General features: G+C 40.1%; 1 protein-coding gene across 38 annotated transcripts in view; it reads right to left on the bottom strand.

The window, feature by feature from the left end:
* Nucleotides 1-19,008, bottom strand: part of RIMS2 (regulating synaptic membrane exocytosis 2) — a 459,423-nt gene that overhangs the window by 248,501 nt on the left and 191,914 nt on the right. For all 38 annotated transcript variants that reach the window (XM_050709066.1, XM_035546281.2, XM_050709068.1 and 35 more), the window contains one exon: nt 13,607-14,532. In XM_050709066.1, the coding sequence (XP_050565023.1) occupies nt 13,607-14,532 (926 nt within the window). The remainder of the gene's footprint in view (nt 1-13,606; nt 14,533-19,008) is intronic.

Below are 19,008 nucleotides of genomic sequence, written 5' to 3'. Positions count from 1 at the left end.
TGTTGGGTTTTTGGTTTTGGTTTTAGAGTTTTTGTGGGTTTTTGTTGTTGTTGTTTGGTTTGGTTGGTCTGTTTGTTTTGGGTTTGGTTGTTGGTTGGTTGGTTGATTGCTTTTTGTTGTTTGTATTTATTTATTTAGAATCATAGGATCATTAGGGTTGGAAAAGACCTCCAAGATCATCTGGTTCAACCACCCCCCTACCACCAACGTCACCCACTAAACCACGTCCCTAAGCACCACGTCCAACCTTTCCTTGAACACCCCCAGGGACAGTGACTCCACCACCTCCCTGGGCAACCCGTCCCAGTGCCTGACTGCTCTTTCTGAGGAGAAATGTCTCCTCATTTCCAACCTGAACTTCCTCTGGCACAACTTGAGGCCATTCCCTCTAGTCCTATCACTAGTTATCTGTGAGAAGAGGCCAACCCCCAGCTCCCCACACCTTCCTTTCAGGTAGTTGTAGAGAGCAATGAGGTCTCCCCTGAGCCTCCTCTTCTCCAGACTAAACAACCCCAGCTCCCTCAGCCGCTCCTCATAGGACTTGTGCTCCAGGCCCTTCACCAACTTCGTAGCCCTTCTCTGGACACATTCCAGGGCCTCGATGTCTTTCTTGTACTGAGGGGCCCAAAACTGAACACAGTAGTTGAGGTGCGGCCTCACAAACAGTCCAGGTAACCTGTAACTGTTACCTATAATTAGTAATTAAGTTGTTTTATTATGTGGTACTTTCATAGTGCATTTACAGCATATTATTGCTGTTACCCATAAAAAGAAACAGCCAACTTCAGGTTCCCTCAGCTCTCTAAAATGCTCAGCGATGTGCATCTGTGCAGAGTAACTGAAGGTCATCGCCTTCACAGGGTGATGGGATTTCACACTCGCGTGACACAAATGCAAAGAGGTAGGGCACTATGTACAAGTCTCTTTCCAGATATTTAAAAAGAATAAAACTGCTGACTAAGCACTCTGTGCTCTCATTGAATTTCATAAATGCACCGAGACTTTAGCACTTCTGAAAAACAAAGCTTTCGTCTTCCACTGCACTGCTTCTAGTCCAGCCATCTGATCTACTGCAAAGTGAATACATGGAAGGTGTTAGTTAATGCGGGCAATCAGAATGGTAATGTTTTACACCCACTTTTCAGTCACTTTTTACAGCTAAAAAGGGTGTGTAGCAACAGAAAATAAGGTTCGGAGAATGCTGAATGGAAATCATATCAAGATGCCTTCTTGTGTATCTATTTTTACTGTGTTTTTCCTTTTACAGAAAACTATTAGTGAGAAAGGCAACAGCACTGAGCATATCATACATTTTCCTGATACAAAGTTTGCCATAGCTGTTTTAAACTTTGTGAACTTAATGTAGCAGTAATGCAACTTACTGCTTTTTTGTAGGTGCTTTCCCTGATCTTAGAAAGGTGCCATATAGATGCTGATTTGCTCAAGCTCACCGCTTCTTCCAGAGGCCAGAAGTGAAAAGCCGCTTATAGGGCATCTGTACACCACTATCAGCCTCGGCAGCAACAAGGAGGTGGGCATGGCAGCTCAGAGCAGGCTCGCCACATGCGTATTGCCAGCAGTTAGCATTTTTTGCAGCTCAGTGCTGCCAGTACTTCAGCCGGTGCCCTCAACTCGCTCTCATTTGGCAAGACGAGCTGTGGTCACACTTGCAGCTGCAGCGCAGCCCTATGCTTAGGTAAGATATGTAGTCTCAATTTTAAGAAAACATGAATTCCACATCTACGTTATCACCTCTCAGGCCATCACATGCTTCACCCTTCAGAATTTGTATTTTTGCCTGTAATGTTGCTGGTGCTTGAAAGTCATGCTGCGGCTTACTGCTTAGTGCAAATGCATCAGATGGCTGAGGTATCCAACAGCTCATTGCCACTGAAGGAGGTTGTCTCGTTCCCCATCTCATGCTGCTCCCAGCAGCGTGACTGCGTTTTTGTGCCAGTGATAGTGTCACTGCAAAATACCACGGGAATACTTCAGCTTGTTGAGCTGAAAGAGGAATGTACTTTTTTTTTTAATGGTTCAGTTTTTTACCAGTATAGTGGTAGACCTAAACTGGCTCACTGCAGTCAGGCAGATACTGGATTTGGTCCAGATCAGTGAGCATGGGAGAGAATGAGGAACGGGGCTTTTGCTCGAGACAGCGATGGCCTGTGGAGCCACACTCCAGCATGAAGGTGGGTGCTCTCCTGCTCACTGCTTGCGGTGAGATGCACACTTGGTGTCTTCTCAGCTTTTAACAAGGGCTTTACTTTGGTTCAGCCACTCTGTTGGACTTCGTTTCTGCAATAACTTTATATTCTTACAATAAAATTACTGGGTTTGATTGATTTTATTTCTCCTTTCTTGCAATACTGAATATAAAAAATAGCAGAAAACCTGCTGCAGTTAGCCTTAATTACACTGAATTACATCTATGAAGTCTTCAGCTACTGAATAGCCTTGGCTTTTGGAAAGGATCATAGTGATGGACCTCAGTCAATAGATTATGAATGCCTGAAAACAAGGAACTTTCAGCCTCTTAAATATATTTTCTATACTATTTCTATAGACAATAACAGCCTCATAAATTTGTTCCTGGATCAGCCTGAAGTTCAAACCTAACTCTGGTGGCCTTCAGCAGTCAAAACCTTTCAAGAACAAATTCAATTCCTTTGCAGCAACATTATGCTGGCTTTTTTAAAATTGCTTTCTGTTGTAATTCTCTTTTTTTTAAAGTGCACTAAAACTGCAGGATGAAAACAGAACAGTCCAATTTTCAAAGAACCTCAGCTTTTAGAAACTCTCAGTATTGCCAGATTTTCAAAGCTGAGATTAAAAAAAAAATTAAAGATGAACCATAAAATACAGAAGAAATATTAAAGTTCTTAAAATTTGTAAAATCCCATAAAAAATACTTCATGCAGTCACATCTTAGAGAAGATACTATGTAATACCTGGGCATCCAACATAGGCCGACAAGCTACACCTTTCCTTGTTATTACAGATGTATATAAAGATGGCCTATAAATATACGTAACAGAAAACATAGAAAATTGTAATGAAAACTTATTTGATTCTTACTTAAATTAGATTATGTAACTAATGTCCATACATTTCCATTTTCCAAGGAAACAGATTATGTAACGATGGCCCTAAAAGATGATCACAATCTAAATGATCAGGAAGGCTGCAAATAAAAACACTTGAACTATTTCTTAAGGAATGTTTCTCCAGAATTCCACTGACCTGAGCACATTGCCCTAAGAATTCCTACCTTCAGTCTGGTCTAACTTCAGTGTGTGACACAAGTACTTCTTAAGTGTGGATTCAGTCAGTTTGCCTACCTTTGCAAATCTCAAAGGAATATCCTACTGTAGAGAATACTTAGAGAATACTGCTGCCTACTGCTGCATGTACACAGGCTAGCAAATTCAGTTTCCTACTGAAAACTCAAACAGATGAGATGTAAGCCAGAACCACACGCCCCTCTCTCACTCACTCACATCTCCATGCTCATAAATGACACTCAAATTTTCCTTTACAACAAGTTAATCAACGAGGTGAAATGGTGAAATCCAAAGTGCTGCTCCCACCAGTATATGTGACAATTTACCAAGGGAATGTTAAATATTAACTGAAATAAACTGTTTTAAAAGTCTCTTGAAGTCTGGAAGCCTGTAAGTGCTACAGCATGATCCATCAAATAATTGCCTAAATTACCAGGCTTCAAAATGAGGGGAGGAAAGAAAATCATTCAAGAGAAAAATTAAAAATTCAGTAAAAAGGGGGAAAGCACCACTGATGACTGTCAAGATTTAGGTGGGCTATACAAAGTGGGAGCAGGCCACCATGTAAATAATGGTCACAAGGAAGTCTATCAAATTTTTATGGGATCTCTCTCTATCCACTTCTCCCCATAACGGTTCATTTACCATACAACAATGCCCAAACATAATTACCTGGCTGCTAGGACCAAAACACTGGAGACTGGCTTTGTCCTTAGCACATCTGGATGTTCAGGAATGTAAGTATTTTTACAGTACAAACTGATAAGTGTTATTGGAAATGTTTCCAGAAATAAATCATCAATTATAATTTCCAACTGCTTTCACATTTCAAAGCCAAGTAGAAAACTTTATAACTAAAAAAGCAATGCCAAGAAAGAACAATGCTCTGCTAAACATTATTCTTGATTTTTGTTTTCTCTGTGCAATAATTTTTTGCCTTTCCATGACAGATAGGATTAGTTCAGTAGGAAGGGTGGAAAATGTTAGCATATATGATATTTCACTCAGGAGAGATGTAGGTATTTGTATTCCATGGCAAAATACGTTTCTCAATGCGACTTTGCAACAGAACCTCAGTTCTGTTATCAATTTGATATACTGCAATGAGCCAATTCTCTTCAGCCAGTTCTATTTGATGTTTTCTCAATTATCAAAAAAAAAAGCCATTTTTTATTACATCAAGGTTTTTCTATCTTGCCCCTAAAATCAGGATTTTAATATCAAAGCCATGAATCGCCATGAAAGACACACACTACTGATCCTTTGAAATTAACAGAAGACATCAAAAACTTCGAAACACATTTAAGGAGTTTTAAATATATTTTCAGGAAAACATTACTGTTGGAACAAGCCAGAAAGTATTTGCAATAATAGGGTGAAATTCAGTTCTTCAGTCAATAATCATCTCCCTAACCAGGCAGTCTGATTTTCAAAGCCACTCACCGTCCAGCAGGCTGATCTTCCCTGGTGGGGCAGTGGGGAGGCACAGCCTTCTGTAGGGTCATAGAATGGCTTCATCCTCACCCAAAACCCGGCCAGCAGCTCGGGGCTGTGACATGCCAAGGAGACAAATTTCTGAAGGAAATTTCTGTGGCGGTCCTGCCCCAGGCTGCTGGGCTCACCCCTGTGCCAGGACAGGGCATTGGGAAAATACAGAAAGGATATGCTTTCCTGGGGCGGACACGGGCTTTCAGCTCTCGCCTTTGACAGTACCATGTTTAATCTCCAGCTGCTTCTGTGACTAATTCCAGGTCTGGGAGGGCACATCTGGGAAGTCTGGTGCAATGACGCTAACGGGCAGAGCACGGGGAACCCAGGCAGTAGGGGCAAAGCATGTGCGCAGCCCACCCTGCTTGTTCCCCCACCTCCTTATATGACTACCCCACCCCTCAATGAAGTGAAACGACAAATCCTTACTTTTTTCAATAAACTGTAAAAAAATCATGCTGCATTACTGACAGAATACTCTCAGCTAATTGCTTTGTAAAATTAATTAAGTAAAATTATTTGACAATGGCCCTTTATGTTTCTGATGGTTAATTTGGGAAGCGGCAACATTACCTGCAAAAATTAATTTAAATATGCCACAGGAAAGTACTAACGTAATTTAAAATGACACCGAGTCTAATCCAGGCATTAGATCTGTGACAGATAGGTCTGAGTGCTTTGTTTTACTGGAAGAACAATGATTTCACCAAACTATGAAGAAAATTATAATTTGAAAAATTCATGTTCCCTGTCTTCGGGAGACATCACGTCATTGTTCCTGCTGTTGGTATTTCTGTTTGCTGAGAGTCCTCTGTGAAAAGATTACAAACACTACAGTATTTAGCTAAATGTTCAGAAAACACAAGAGAAATTCCATAATGGCATTTTGTTCTATCGCGGCACTGTAAAGAACCAAGTGTTTTACACAGTATCCAGCAGTCTTCATTTTAGCTCAAGTCTGCCAACTCCTTATGAATTTAAGGCACTTATGGCTGTTGCAAGACTTGGACCACAAGTCCTAAGATTCTGACTTTGTTAAACACAAATTTTGAGTACAAGTAAGAGCACTGGGTTGAATAAGGTAAGAACTACCTCCACAGGAAGCCTTCTTAGGATCAACCCCTTTCCAGGCATATTTGGACAGTAATTTCTTTCATTGCTTTTCACAGCAAAAGGTCAGTGAATATATACTAAGTTTACTCAGCATATATTCTAGCTGTCACAATGCGAAAGGACAGTTGAAAAACATTTTTAAACAAAAACATAAGTGTCTTGTTTTCTACTGACATTTGAAAAAGGTAAGAGTGCTCATAGAAAGTCATAATGATTTTATGGTACATTTAAGAATGGTAGCTCAGACAATTCAATGGCTTATAGTTTTAACTGAAAAATATATATATATATTTACCTTCAGAATAAAAAAGAAAAAAAAAAGACCATTTCCAGGGCAAAATACATGGTGTAGTTAGTATTATAAAAATATAAACTGAAAATCAGTGCCAATAATAAACATTTCTCTGCAGGTTAAAAATATTAAAAATTATGTAGTGCTGTTAATGATCAACTTAATCTCATCTGGAAGCATAAATAACTACAATTAATGCACAGAAATACCTTAGTAATAACTCATAGTCCCTCCATTACATCATATAAGAAAAGAATAAATCTGGTGCCAGCACAGCACTTTGCTATAGCTGTAGTTCCAGCAAAATTCCAGAGTAAAAGGACACAGAATAAAGAATTGCATTTCTAATTGTTTCTGTACACTTGTGTATAGAAGGTTAAGTTTGTAATTTAGTCAATATTTTAATCAATAAAACTATTAGATTTTTTGTTGGAATCAGAGTGCTATGAAATTCTTCATGTCCATTTACTTATGAGAAAATATTCTGTCTTCTCTGACTACTATGTGAAAATACTTTTTCTTCCATACTTCAACACATCCCTGTCTATCCTGAGATTCTGGTATGGCATAATCAGTTACACACCGTTTTTTTTAGTATGCACTAATACGACATTTGATATAATTTTATCAAGAGGCTTCACATGTTAGTATTTACCATTGTTTTGCTTAATTAGTGTTACCCTACAAAAGTTTTCTGACTTGCTGCTGTAGGTACCTGCCTGAAAGCTTCTGTCGGCAGAGCAGGAGCAATATAAGGATGGGAATACATGGTCAAGAACTGGGAAAAGGCAGAGTCTTTCTGTGGGGGACATTGTTGGCTTATGCCAGGTTTAGGTGACTGCAAATTAAAAAATGTTACACAGTAGATCCATCTAAATGCTGCAGAAGATTGCATCACTTCCCTCTGTCTCCTAAGGAACATACAAGTGTCTAAGTAGGAGAAGGTTTGGCAAAAATACTGCAAAGCAGTTCATTACTATTAGAAATATCCACAGCTTTAAACATTTTGGTTCTGCTATCATCTATCCATATTACATAATTTATTTATTTTTTTAGGAAAACTCTATATTCTGTCATGGTCAATTACTAATATTTTAAGTAGTAAGATCCTTCTCATTTGATGTTGTGAGTAATACTTTAGAAGTAGCATTTTTTTTTTATTGTTCAAGCACATGTAAGTGGACAAGTGTAGTACTTCTTATCAGTTAATATTTCCTATCTATACAGCTAAGACAGAGACATAAGTTAATAGCAGAAGGCTGGAAAAAAACTAGAAAAATTGAATTCTGAATTTCCAGTCAAACTCTTCATATATTAAAATCACATTTTCCTTACAGAAAATGCAAATATCTTCATGGAAAAGGAGGGTTTCTTTATAAATGCAAAAAAAAAAAAACGTTCCCTTACACTGCAATATTAAGTAAAATAATAAGAAGAAATGTAGCAGTAGCCTTAAATACAGGTTTTAATAAAACATGACAAACTTTTTTCAGTGTTTTGAATAAATAATCAATTATTCTCCTTATGACTATTCAAAATTTAATATTTCAAAATCTAAAGAATCTTCATACTGAGACTGAGTGGAATTTCAAAGCCTGTTCTTGAGTTCATGGCAAGTGCTGCAGCTCAATCCTGAAATTTTGCCTTCTAGTATAATTCCCATTTGTTCCACCGAAGTTAGACTTTCAGGAACTCTCTAACCTGAATGAAGCAGCTTTTAGAAACAATGACCTCATTCGGATCTAATTTAGCTCAGTGTAACTTTGAAGTCAAAGTTGAAGATGTACGAAACTGGCACAAGTTGGGCTGAAATCAGGTCCTTTATCTCTTGGAATTGAGAAGTGCAAGCACTGTGACGGTATCCCACTTGCGTGGCAGCTCTGCTCATGGAAGCCGTACGCTGTTCTTGCAGTAGCACACTGAAAGCATGCTTTCTTTTCCTCATCCACGAGTTACCATACATTTTCGTTTGTGACAAGAGCATACGGGTTTGAGAGGTTCCAGATAGACTTTATTCTCTAGAAAAAAGCTAAACTGTTTTAAATTTGATTTTGATAATTATTTTCTTTTTTTTTTTTTGCAATAACAAGAATATCCTGTTCTAGAAATGACATTTTTAACTTCTGTAATGAAAAAGTGCAGTTAATCCTTTTTTATTTTTTTTAAAAAAGAGTGTAATACAGCCAAGGCAAGGTTATATATCCATGTTTTTAGTGCACCTAGTGACAAAGAACAGCATATTGACCCTTGTCCTGCAAATATACATTTTTACTCACACAACTTGTGCTCTGGAGCTTTCAGTCAACAGCTGAGGGACTTGAAGCATGTGAGAACACTGAAGCCTATCTATCCACATGTTATGCATACAATTTCCTATGATAACAAAAATGGTCATCCATCTAGCTATGATGTTTTAATAACAGAGTAGCAAAAGCAAACAGTAAACTTCAGAACCACACCGCTGAGAGAACACAGAAACACGTTTGCATTCCCCACCACAGCTTCCACCCACATCAGACGTCAAGTCACCGCCTGTGCAAGCAGATACCACTCACGGGTGCTCTGGAAGGTGCCTGGGAGCGTGGTACACACATACACCTGAACTGTTTACCACCATTGGAAAATCCATTATGTCCTACTTCATATTTAGAGCAAATTAGAGCAGTATTTAGAGCTATCAAGCACCGAGATTTCCATGAAAGAATTCTCTTTTTTCCATCTGAGATTGTGTCTTGCTGGAACCCTGGTGTTTTAGGGATTTGTGAAGAACTGCTGTACCCCAGGACCCTTAAATGTTTGAGAGGAGAGGAAGGTGGAAGGGGCCCCAGCTGCAGCGCAGGTCATCTCCACCGCCTGTGCTCTGGGTGGGGGGCCAGCCCCAGCATTCCCAAGGTACACTGTGGCAGGTCTCATCAGGCCAGCACTTGAGTGGACTGTGGGCATGAAGGCACTGCCACAAGGAATGCCTAAGCAGTGGTGCTGCTTCATTTACTAACCATACCTGGAAAGTCTGTGCCCTCACGGAGCGAGTGTGTGGTGCTCGGCCTCACGTTTGCTTCATGCTGGCTGACAAATGCTGGGGGCCATTCCAAGCCGGCCCTAAGGCCTATTCCTTACAATTGGACTGACAAACGTCTAACTGAAAATGCAAACAAAAATGTTCTAGTATTTCCTCACAGTAGAAGAGACTTACATCAGACAAGCTATGGATACAGCTTGGCCTAACCCACATACCACAAAAACCGTGTCCTCATGTCCTCAGCCTGCCAGTGACAGGGCTCCCTGTTCACCTTACTGCAACAGTGTGACTGTTCTTACCTTATAAACGTGTTTCTCAGGGCCTCAAAACTGAACCAAGTAGATTAAGATAGTTTTGAGAAAGAATTGGTGAATTTAACAATCAACAACATTTAGTGAATCACTATGATCTTTCTGCTTACTGACTGTGGATCCTTTTTACTGTACAGTATCATAAAAGCGCTGCCATTTCAAGGATTATTTTCCTTTAGCATTTTAAGCTATTTTGTTCATTGATATCAAGGAAAACAGAAATATATGTTGCCAAACTCGCTCTCAGCTCCTCAGCCTGATGCTGCCAGACCAACACTCGTTCCTTGGGAAGTCGCCATCCCTCTCTGCCACTGCTCCTGAGCCCAGCTCGGCCCTCCCGTCCTTCTCACCACATGTCCTTTTCCCAGCCACTCACTGTCTCACCCAAACTGCTGCCTCTGCTTCTCAGCTAACCTCAGCATCCTCTAACCAACACTTAGAGGATTAGCAAGCTCCAGTTCACCTTCTCAGTTATCCTCATTAGATCCGTTGCCTTCACTTTAGCTGTTCTTCCCAAACTACAGATCTTAGCTCTAGTCTACTTGAGCTACTGGGTTTGGTCTCCCCATTTTTTTTTTTTTTTTTTTTTTTTTTCAGCCTTGGTTTCCATCTCGATCCACTGGTCTCCAGTGACCCAATGACATTTTATTTTGCAATTCCTAAACTTACTCCCCTTGTCTGTTCAGCCTCCTGACTCTGACTCCAATATGCCATTCCTCAGCCTAGTTTATGACCCGAATTTCCTGGTCCAAATATAGTTGCATTACAAAACCTGTGCAGCTAAGAATCTAGCTCTTCTGCTTCTGTAGCTGAATCTCCATTTACAGTATTCCTTCATCATGCCTGTGTTTCACAGGGCTGTCTACTGGGTGCCTGTGTGTCGTTTGGGTGTTCGGGTGTTCATCAGCTTTCTCTGCTCACGGCTTCTCCGCTCCCCACACAGAAGAGGCAGGAGCACTCCAAAGCTTTCTCTGGCCATTACAAGAAATGCGCAGAAAAAGAACTTTGTCCTGTCTCCCCCCTGAAAACAGTCAGATTACATTTATTTTTTAAATTAAGGAGAGATTACCTTAAAGCAGACAGCTACTGAAATGAGACCAGACCCAAATACTTAAAGTCACAGACATTCTTTGTTACTGGATGCTCTTCCCAGAGCTCTCAATCCAGCAGTTGGTCTGTGTCTCTTTTGGACTTGTAAAACAAAATGGTTACCTTAATTTCTTATGCATATATATGTTTCAGTCATATATACATATCGATCCTTTTACTTTTGGAGATGACAAGCTTAAAAAGGTAAACTGCAGCCCTCTTTAGAGTTTATAAGTTTTCCTACATTTTAGGATAATTCACAATTCTCAGGCTAGTTTCTCCAAACCAGCATCAGGACGATGTAAAATCTCAGATGGAGTTCAGTGAACAGCTGCTCCTGCAGCTCAGGCTCAAACTGCTCCTCACAGCTGAGCAGTTGTTAATATTTATTTGCAGAGTCTGTGAAAAGATATGGATACTCCATAGAGAAGGAGATGGAGAACAAGTTATTCTCTCCTTTCAAATAACTCATTATAACTGCATCCAAATTCTCAGTCTAACACTGCCACCCTCCAACTGCAACTCCAAGGCCAAATGTTTTGGGGTTAACAATTCCTCTCTGGCAAAAGAGGCTTTGTGTGTGACTTGGAAGGGCAGCTGAGAAATCCTCAGGGCTGAGGAGTCCTGTAGGGCAGGAAGGAAGTAATCCACAGGGAGGAGAAGCCCATTTTATAGGAGGTGTTTAAAATAATTAATTGCCATTTGATCAAAAGGACATATTGTAGTGCAATACAAAGGAGACCGATGGGCTTTTATGTGCTGGATTCCTTTTGGTGGTATTCAAGAAGAAATCGCTTGCTTATATGGACTCTGTTTGCAGGCTGCTCAACATGGTAGCAGAAATTGACAAAAATAAAGAGGTAGGACTTTGCGGGCCTGTCAGCAGCAGCTGTGAAGGCTTCATCCTAGCAGACCTCCCCGCTCCATCCCACGCCCAGCAGAAGCCAAACCTTCCTAAACCTTCCCAAACGCAAACAAATCCTTTCCAGGAGCTTCTGCTCCAGGAGTAAGGGTGGAGGAGAAGCACGGAGGGGCTGAGGTTATCGTCTGATACCACGAGCAGGGCTGCTGCAGCTGGCTCTGCCTCTGGGAACGGGTGCAACTGCTGGCTTAGCTGCCTGCTCTGTGCACGGTCCCTGCCTCCCAGCACGTCAGCAAGACCAGAAAGAGAAGCCGCCAGCTCCAGCTGGAAGCAGGCACAGTCAGAAGCAGGCAGAGCTCTTCCCCAGCTCAAGCAGTGGCTCTTGTCCTCTCTTAAAAAGCAGGGCTGTTCTCCAACCCAGTTCTAGTCACAGGCCACCACTGGGCCATGCTGATGCAGCTATGACATGAAAACCACACATGGTAATTCACTCAAGAACAGCAAAACATAAAACAGGGCATTTTCCCATAAGATTTCTCAAGCTTTTTTCATTCGTTTATCAAATACATGCTTGATTTAGCTCCATTCACTACCTGAGAAATCAGGAGAGAGATGACATTATCATTAACTATTGTTATCAGTAATAATGTGCTTTCTGTGATAGTTAAAATATGAAATTATCTAAGTGAAAACTCTAATTTATGCCAGTTTATTATGGTGACAAAGAATTTAACATTTTTGTATAGTATGATTTATATGTATGTTTTGTGCGTTACATATACAAATAATATATTGTGTATTTTTCTGTATAATACGTTTAGTGAATTTCACTAAATAGCACTTTGTTACTATTCCCCAGAAATTGATTGGTTCTATTTTCCTCAAGGTTGCTACTAAGAATAAAATCATGAACACCCTGAAGTTCATAGGAGTTTTGCTGCTTGTCAGGAAGACTAATGAGATAAGGATTTCATCACAGCTGTTTGATGAAGTGAATGTGACTGTCTACTTCAACTCTGGGCCAAATTTCCTTCCATTTTACACTATTTTGCCCCTTGGGTATCAGACCATGGTTGCTGCTATCAACATATAAAAATTCATTGTAGTTTCACCTCCAATGACTTATGTACTTCAAAACCAACTTGATAGTAGTATTTACAACAAACAGTGAATTTTCTAATCCCAATTCACAGTAGCAGATGAACACTGAAAGGAACTTCTTTCTACCCCCTGTTCATATCTTGAGCATTGTTATTAAGGGGTACACACCACTCATGAGCATTAGTAAAGATGCACTGGCATAAAAATAATTGAAAACAAGTCATAACTATTGCATTTTAGATCAACAAAATACATGAAAGCAAGTGAACTAATATTAACTAGATTCAGTTTAAACTGCTGGTCCCCAATGCTTCCATATTTAAGACATACATGACCATTGCATAGGTTGAGAATCATTTCAATTAATCTTAGATTTTCTTTCCAATAACGGAGTAACTGCAACATCACAAATCCTAAAAAGCACTAAAATCAAAAGCACCATAGCCCCACAGCAGTAAGGAACCTCCATTGATATAAATCACCTTAGTCATTTCAATTTTTAAAAAAACTTGAATGAGTTAAATTTGCATACTTCTTTTTTTTTTCTCCAGATCAGATGCTCTTTAACCTACAGCAGCCAGAATGAAACTGGCATAAGCTCTGCATCATGTGCTCTAGTTAATACAACAGAAATGCGGTCATGCACCCACGCTTGATCCAGATCAAATTCGCACTCATGTGTGATCCAGGAGTACACAAATCTAGTGTTAATGGACGTGAAACCATGGCCTTGCGTGACAGCCCAGCTTGAGATAACTTACAAATTTAATTAACTATTTCAAAAGGTACATTTTTCCTTAAACATATCCAGATATGTCTAGCAGCTGTGACACTCTTTTCCATGTAAATTGTTACACTGAGATTTAAATAAATGAAACACAAAATCAGAAAAACAAAACCCCCATCATAACAAACCTCAGTCATATCTGAAGGGCTGTAGATATGCGTTTGCAATCAATTCTAATACATAAAATAACCATATAATGAAACGGAAACCAAACCACATCTATACATTGAAATAGTAAAAAAAAAAGTTAGTAATCTTACCTTTTTCACTAACACTTTCACTTTCAATCTCCACATCATCACAACTCGTGTACTCTGGAGTGGATGCCAATTCTTCTTCTGAGCTACTTAAAGAAACCTGGCGCATTTTACCTCCCTTTTTTGTTTTATGGGGCTTTGGTGGTGGAGGTCTGACAGATTCAGACTGGTCTGAGCTGAGTGAATCATTCCGTAACATGGTCTCCATCTTTTCACGTTTTGTTTTCCGTACGGCAGAATTGGGATCCAAATGGTGTTGTTTCCTTAATGAATCAGAGCGCCTCATGTCTGGTCTTTCCAGAGGAATTGGACTCCTCCTAGGTGTAGGAGGGCTATGATTTGTGGTCCTCTGACGATTGGGACTTGGTCCCTGAGCTTCTCGAGTTCTTTCCATAGAGTATGAACGTTGATTTTCCATGGCAGCTCTGCGCTCAGACACAGATCTTTGCCTTGATGGTCGCTCCATCCTCAGCATAGATATCCGGGAATCCTCCAATTCGGTATTTGCCAATGAGACATCGCTATGTCTCCGCTCGTGTCGTGCTCGGGACACTTCAGCATGGATACGCATTTGTTCCTCATACGGTTGTGGCTTGACTGGGTAACGAGCCAAATTAGGATCACTTCTGTATCGTGCCTGGTATTCCTCTTCTCTCCGCTGCCTTTCATATTCTTCTCTGTTCTGTGCATCCTCCTCTTCTACCGGATACTCCTTGGAACGCCTGCGACTCCTCCTGTTGGAATCCCTATAATCACCCAGTTCAGGTTCTTCATATAACTGTGGCCCACGCTGCGACCGCCTATCTGAATAATCTGATGGTGACCTGGGCATCGCACTGTCTGATGGAGCATACTGTGAGTATTCGTCTCTCTCTTCCCTTTGGTCGTATCTTCTGTTCTGTTCTCTTGATATTGATGGGCTTCTTTTCCTAAATAATAATGACAAGAAAGAAGGAAGAGAATTCTGTCAATATTTCCTATAGCATAAATATACAGCTAATGCTAACTAAATGATACAATGACCGGCTGATGGAAAAACAAACAAACAAGAAAACATTCATTGCCATTTCTGTGTGAATGCGTTTGCACATTCTCTGTACTAAATTAAAGAAAGTATGTCATGCTGCATGTTTATAGTGTATAGTTTAAACCAAAAACAGTCTTTAAGGAAAAATGCTAATACAACATCATAAAATATAAAATACAAATATTTACACTATTTTATAGTCATAACTGCTTTACAAAGTACCAAAATTTTATAATCTTTTCTAATCTTTCTCAAGTGATATAACTTGACCACATACTTCTATTTCACAGGGTTTTATAATCACTGCAGAAATTAAGATTAGATGGATCACTACATTAGTTTGATCTTTTAGCAGCCATTATTGCTTAAAAACATACATTTCCATTCCCACAAAACTATGATGTGTACCAAGGGCAGAAAAGAGGACAGACGAAGATCCAATGGCAGCAGTTGTCTAAATCAGATGTTCTACCTTAAGTCAGAAAACAAAACTTTTTTTTTTTGTATTGCATATGAAAGCAGAGATCCTCAAACTCCTGCCTGGCTTGACAAAAAAATCCTTCTCATCCCTACTATTAGCAATAGTGTTGGTCCAAGCATTTGAAGAAAACACACCAGCCAGATACCAAAATAGATCTCCAGTACCACTCTTTGCCATAGACCATATCTAGCCACAGAAAATTGTTGAGGATCCTGGGGAAAGCAAAAAAATAATAAAAAATAATAATAAAAAAATTATCAACAGCTATTCTTTCCTGACATTGGCAAATAACTGACTGAAGCCTTTGATTTTATTATTGGTTATATCCTAATAGGAGATCTGCCTGGAATATTAAAAATGTTACATACAGTCCGTTTGATATATTGTTGGTTACATTTGTTCGATATCATTGCTTGTATCTTGAATAGAAGGGATCAATTAAAGACGGAGTAGTGATTCATACCGAAAAACAGACTGGAGCTTCAGATTGTGCCTTTATCAATCCTCAAAGGATAATGAGCATTCAAAATGCCTCTTCCAGACACATCCAGCTTGGTACTCAGTACCCCAGATGGAGCTGGAGGAGTTCCCTGCAGGAATCTGGAATTATTACTGTGTTATCAGACCTTTGCTCTTACATTTTGTTCCATCTTTGCAATTAAGAACCCTTTGAAAATATTTTCTACCCTCCCAAATGGCCTCTGATCCTGAAGGGCAGCCTCGCAGACAGCACCATGGCAACCCTACCTACTGTCGAGGACAGGGAAAGAATAGCAAAGGTGCAGCCTGCAGTTGCAACAGCTGTCTTAGAAGGAATAAAGAAAGGCTTCAACTTTGTGAAGGAGAGAAGGAAAAACAGGCCTCCCTGGTGCCCAGGAAAGCGGGCAGAAAAGGCTCTGCCTAAGGGACTAGGAGAGAAAGCACTGCTCTCTCAGCCAGAAAGGAAGTCGCTGCTCAGCAAGGGAAAACCACAGTTGTGTTAGAGGAGGGTGTGCAGGGGGGTGGCTGGCAAATTGGCATCCTGTCTTAGGTACCATACAGGGTCATTAAACAGTGCCTGAAAGATTTGGACCCAGTCTAGCCCCAAAAACATTAAAGTATTTTAGCCTTACAACAGCATCTACAAACAAGGAAACTAATTCAATCTTGCAAAAGTGCAACTCTTCCTGTGAAGGATGACAAGTAATATCAGCATCACTTGGATGCCTATTTGTTTATGGTGAAGTTAAGATGTCCTATCTGTCTTAATAAAGTGTCATGTTGGTACCAGCAGAAATCATAACCTCTGTACGTTTAACAAAAACTCTATTGCTTCTGCTGCTGGGGCGTCAGGCTGAATCGTTCTCATGTGACACAAACAGTTTCATAAGTCTAAAACCAGAACAGACAACAGGAACAGACAACCAGGACAACAGAACTACCAGAATCAGAGAGTTGCAAAGACACAGAAGTTTTCATTAAAACAACAGAGATTAGATGTAGAAACTTACTTTAAGGAAGATACGCACTTTTCAGTTAAATACTTCAGCCGAAAAAAAATATGTCACATCCCAAATTAAGATGTTCCAATTGCAAATTACCAACACTGCTGAAAGTTTCTGCCATGCCCCTATTAAAAATGTGCCAAATTTCTCGATTCTTTTCCCCATGTAGGCAAAATCTTTTATCCCTATGCAAATCCGATTGAAATAAATGCATATGCACTCAATGCATATGGCATCATCCATGTGGATTTCACTGCAAGATTGCAACAAGTATGTGTTCACATGGTATGTACATATACTCTACTGTTAACATTCACACTGTGTATACTGAGTTTGTATTACATACGGAGTTGAGTATATTTACAGTCACAGATTTTTGCATGGACTTGTTCCTCCAAGACATCAAAACACCACCCTCAGAAGTGTGGTTTACCGGACCAAGTCCATCATGAACTGTGTAAAACACAGAACTGTGCATAATCCAGTTTGAAAAATCTCACATATGCCTTGGAGCATACTAAGTCTACACATTCTTCAGGATCAAACATAGGCATATATGTATCTGTAGTAATACAAGTAATAGTATAGCTAGAAGTGTTTTAGCCACATTTTGGGAGATTATATATTTATGTATACAAATATATACATATTATGTATAATATATCTAGATAGGTAGATAGATTTATATATATGACTTCATGTCACACTGTCCTCATAGTAATGCAAAGAGTAGAAGACAAATCTCTTCTGGAAACATTGCTGATATAATGTCATGGGAAGGGATGAAAAAGAAGGAATTTTGGTACAAGCAAAACCACTTATTGTAGCCTTTTTGCTGAGACAAACGTACTTCTATCAGGAAAATGTATCATCTATGGAACTGGCACAAGATTTCTAAAAAATCCACCTTTTTTTTTTTCTAGCATGAACTATGTTAATGAATGGAGGATGTGCCAACAGAGCACTGTATTTTTATACCTCTTAAACAAACATTTTCAAACCATTCACCACAAGCAGTCACTGCCTCTCCTCTATTTTGTTGCCTAGACATGAATATAGGAACAACACCTATGGTTGACAGCAACGTAAAGATCAGCTGAATCCTCCATCTACTCCAGCCTTTCATGGAAGAAACAGCCTTATGCAGGTGCCCTGCATAAGGCAACTATCAGGCCACCTGGAAGAGAAAGGACCTTCCTGAAAACCCAACTTTCTTCTTTGGCGAAAGCAGCCTGCCAGATAAAAGTCACCACTTATAATTCCTTGCCTATGCTGATTGGGACTACCAGACTATCTTTCTAATCAATTTCATCTCTGCTGAAGGGATCGAACTTCACCCCAGGATCAAATGGCAGAAGCTGAATCCTATCCATGAGACGCAAACGAAGCGCACCCACGCACCCGACCAGCCAGGAACCTGGCCAGCTGGAGAGGGCTCATCCTGCCCAGTGGTCACCATGCCGCGCGGTACTCAAGCCTGACCTTTTCTTTCAGGGTCTCCATGCTGCAAACAGCCCCCCTTCACCATTAGCCACTCTTCTTCATTTTAAAAATACCTGCAACGAACACAGTTGTACAGTCCACATCTACATTTTGAAACAGCGCTGTTAAATCATGGTAGGAGGTACAGCACTCACAAACTTATGGTCGGTCACTGCTATTTTTAGGTCACACTAATTCTGACTCACCTTCATGAGCCTTTGTCTAATCCACTCCTCACCGTTAACTACCTTTAAGACACCTTAGTAAAAGCCTGTCCTGGCGTACCTCCCCCCACAGCTACACCACAGAAGGTGCCCACACCGTCCCCTTCCTGGCACACTGAAGTGAGCCCAACTTCCAGGGAGCGCCAGCGCTGCTGGATACGGCCTGGTCCTCAGCCCGGTCCTCAGCCCACGGCCCCCATCTCTGCTGGCAGGACGCACGATGCACCTCTTCCCTAAGGGACTGTCCCCTCGTCTGAACAGGCTGCCATGCCGCAAGGCCACAGTGACTACTGCTCCTTTGAACCACTAATGAAATAAAACCTCAACTAGGCCTCGAAAGTTCTAGAACCTACACAAACCTGTCGGACACAGTCTATTCAAAATTCATTTTTCTGATACGGAAACTGAAACATATTTTCTACTGATTATCATTAATTATCATTATTATTTTTACCAATACATGACATTTATGCTTTTAACACATCTCTCTTAACCTTACGCTGGTGGAAATGTTACTTGCACTGCACTACAGATATCACTAGTACTATGAAAAAGCAACCTGACCTGCTCATGCAGTTAATTATTCAACTCCCCCATACTATAATAGCAATATATGTACTTAAAATATGGCATAGGAGAATATAACATGGCTATTCTGTTTTGATGGCTCTGATTTCAGTAATGCAACTAAATAGCTTAAAAATCTT

This window comes from Cygnus atratus, chromosome 2 (assembly GCF_013377495.2).
Source record: "Cygnus atratus isolate AKBS03 ecotype Queensland, Australia chromosome 2, CAtr_DNAZoo_HiC_assembly, whole genome shotgun sequence".
In the NCBI taxonomy this organism is placed as follows: Eukaryota; Metazoa; Chordata; class Aves; order Anseriformes; family Anatidae; genus Cygnus; species Cygnus atratus.
This window is presented reverse-complemented; position numbering and strand designations above follow the sequence as displayed.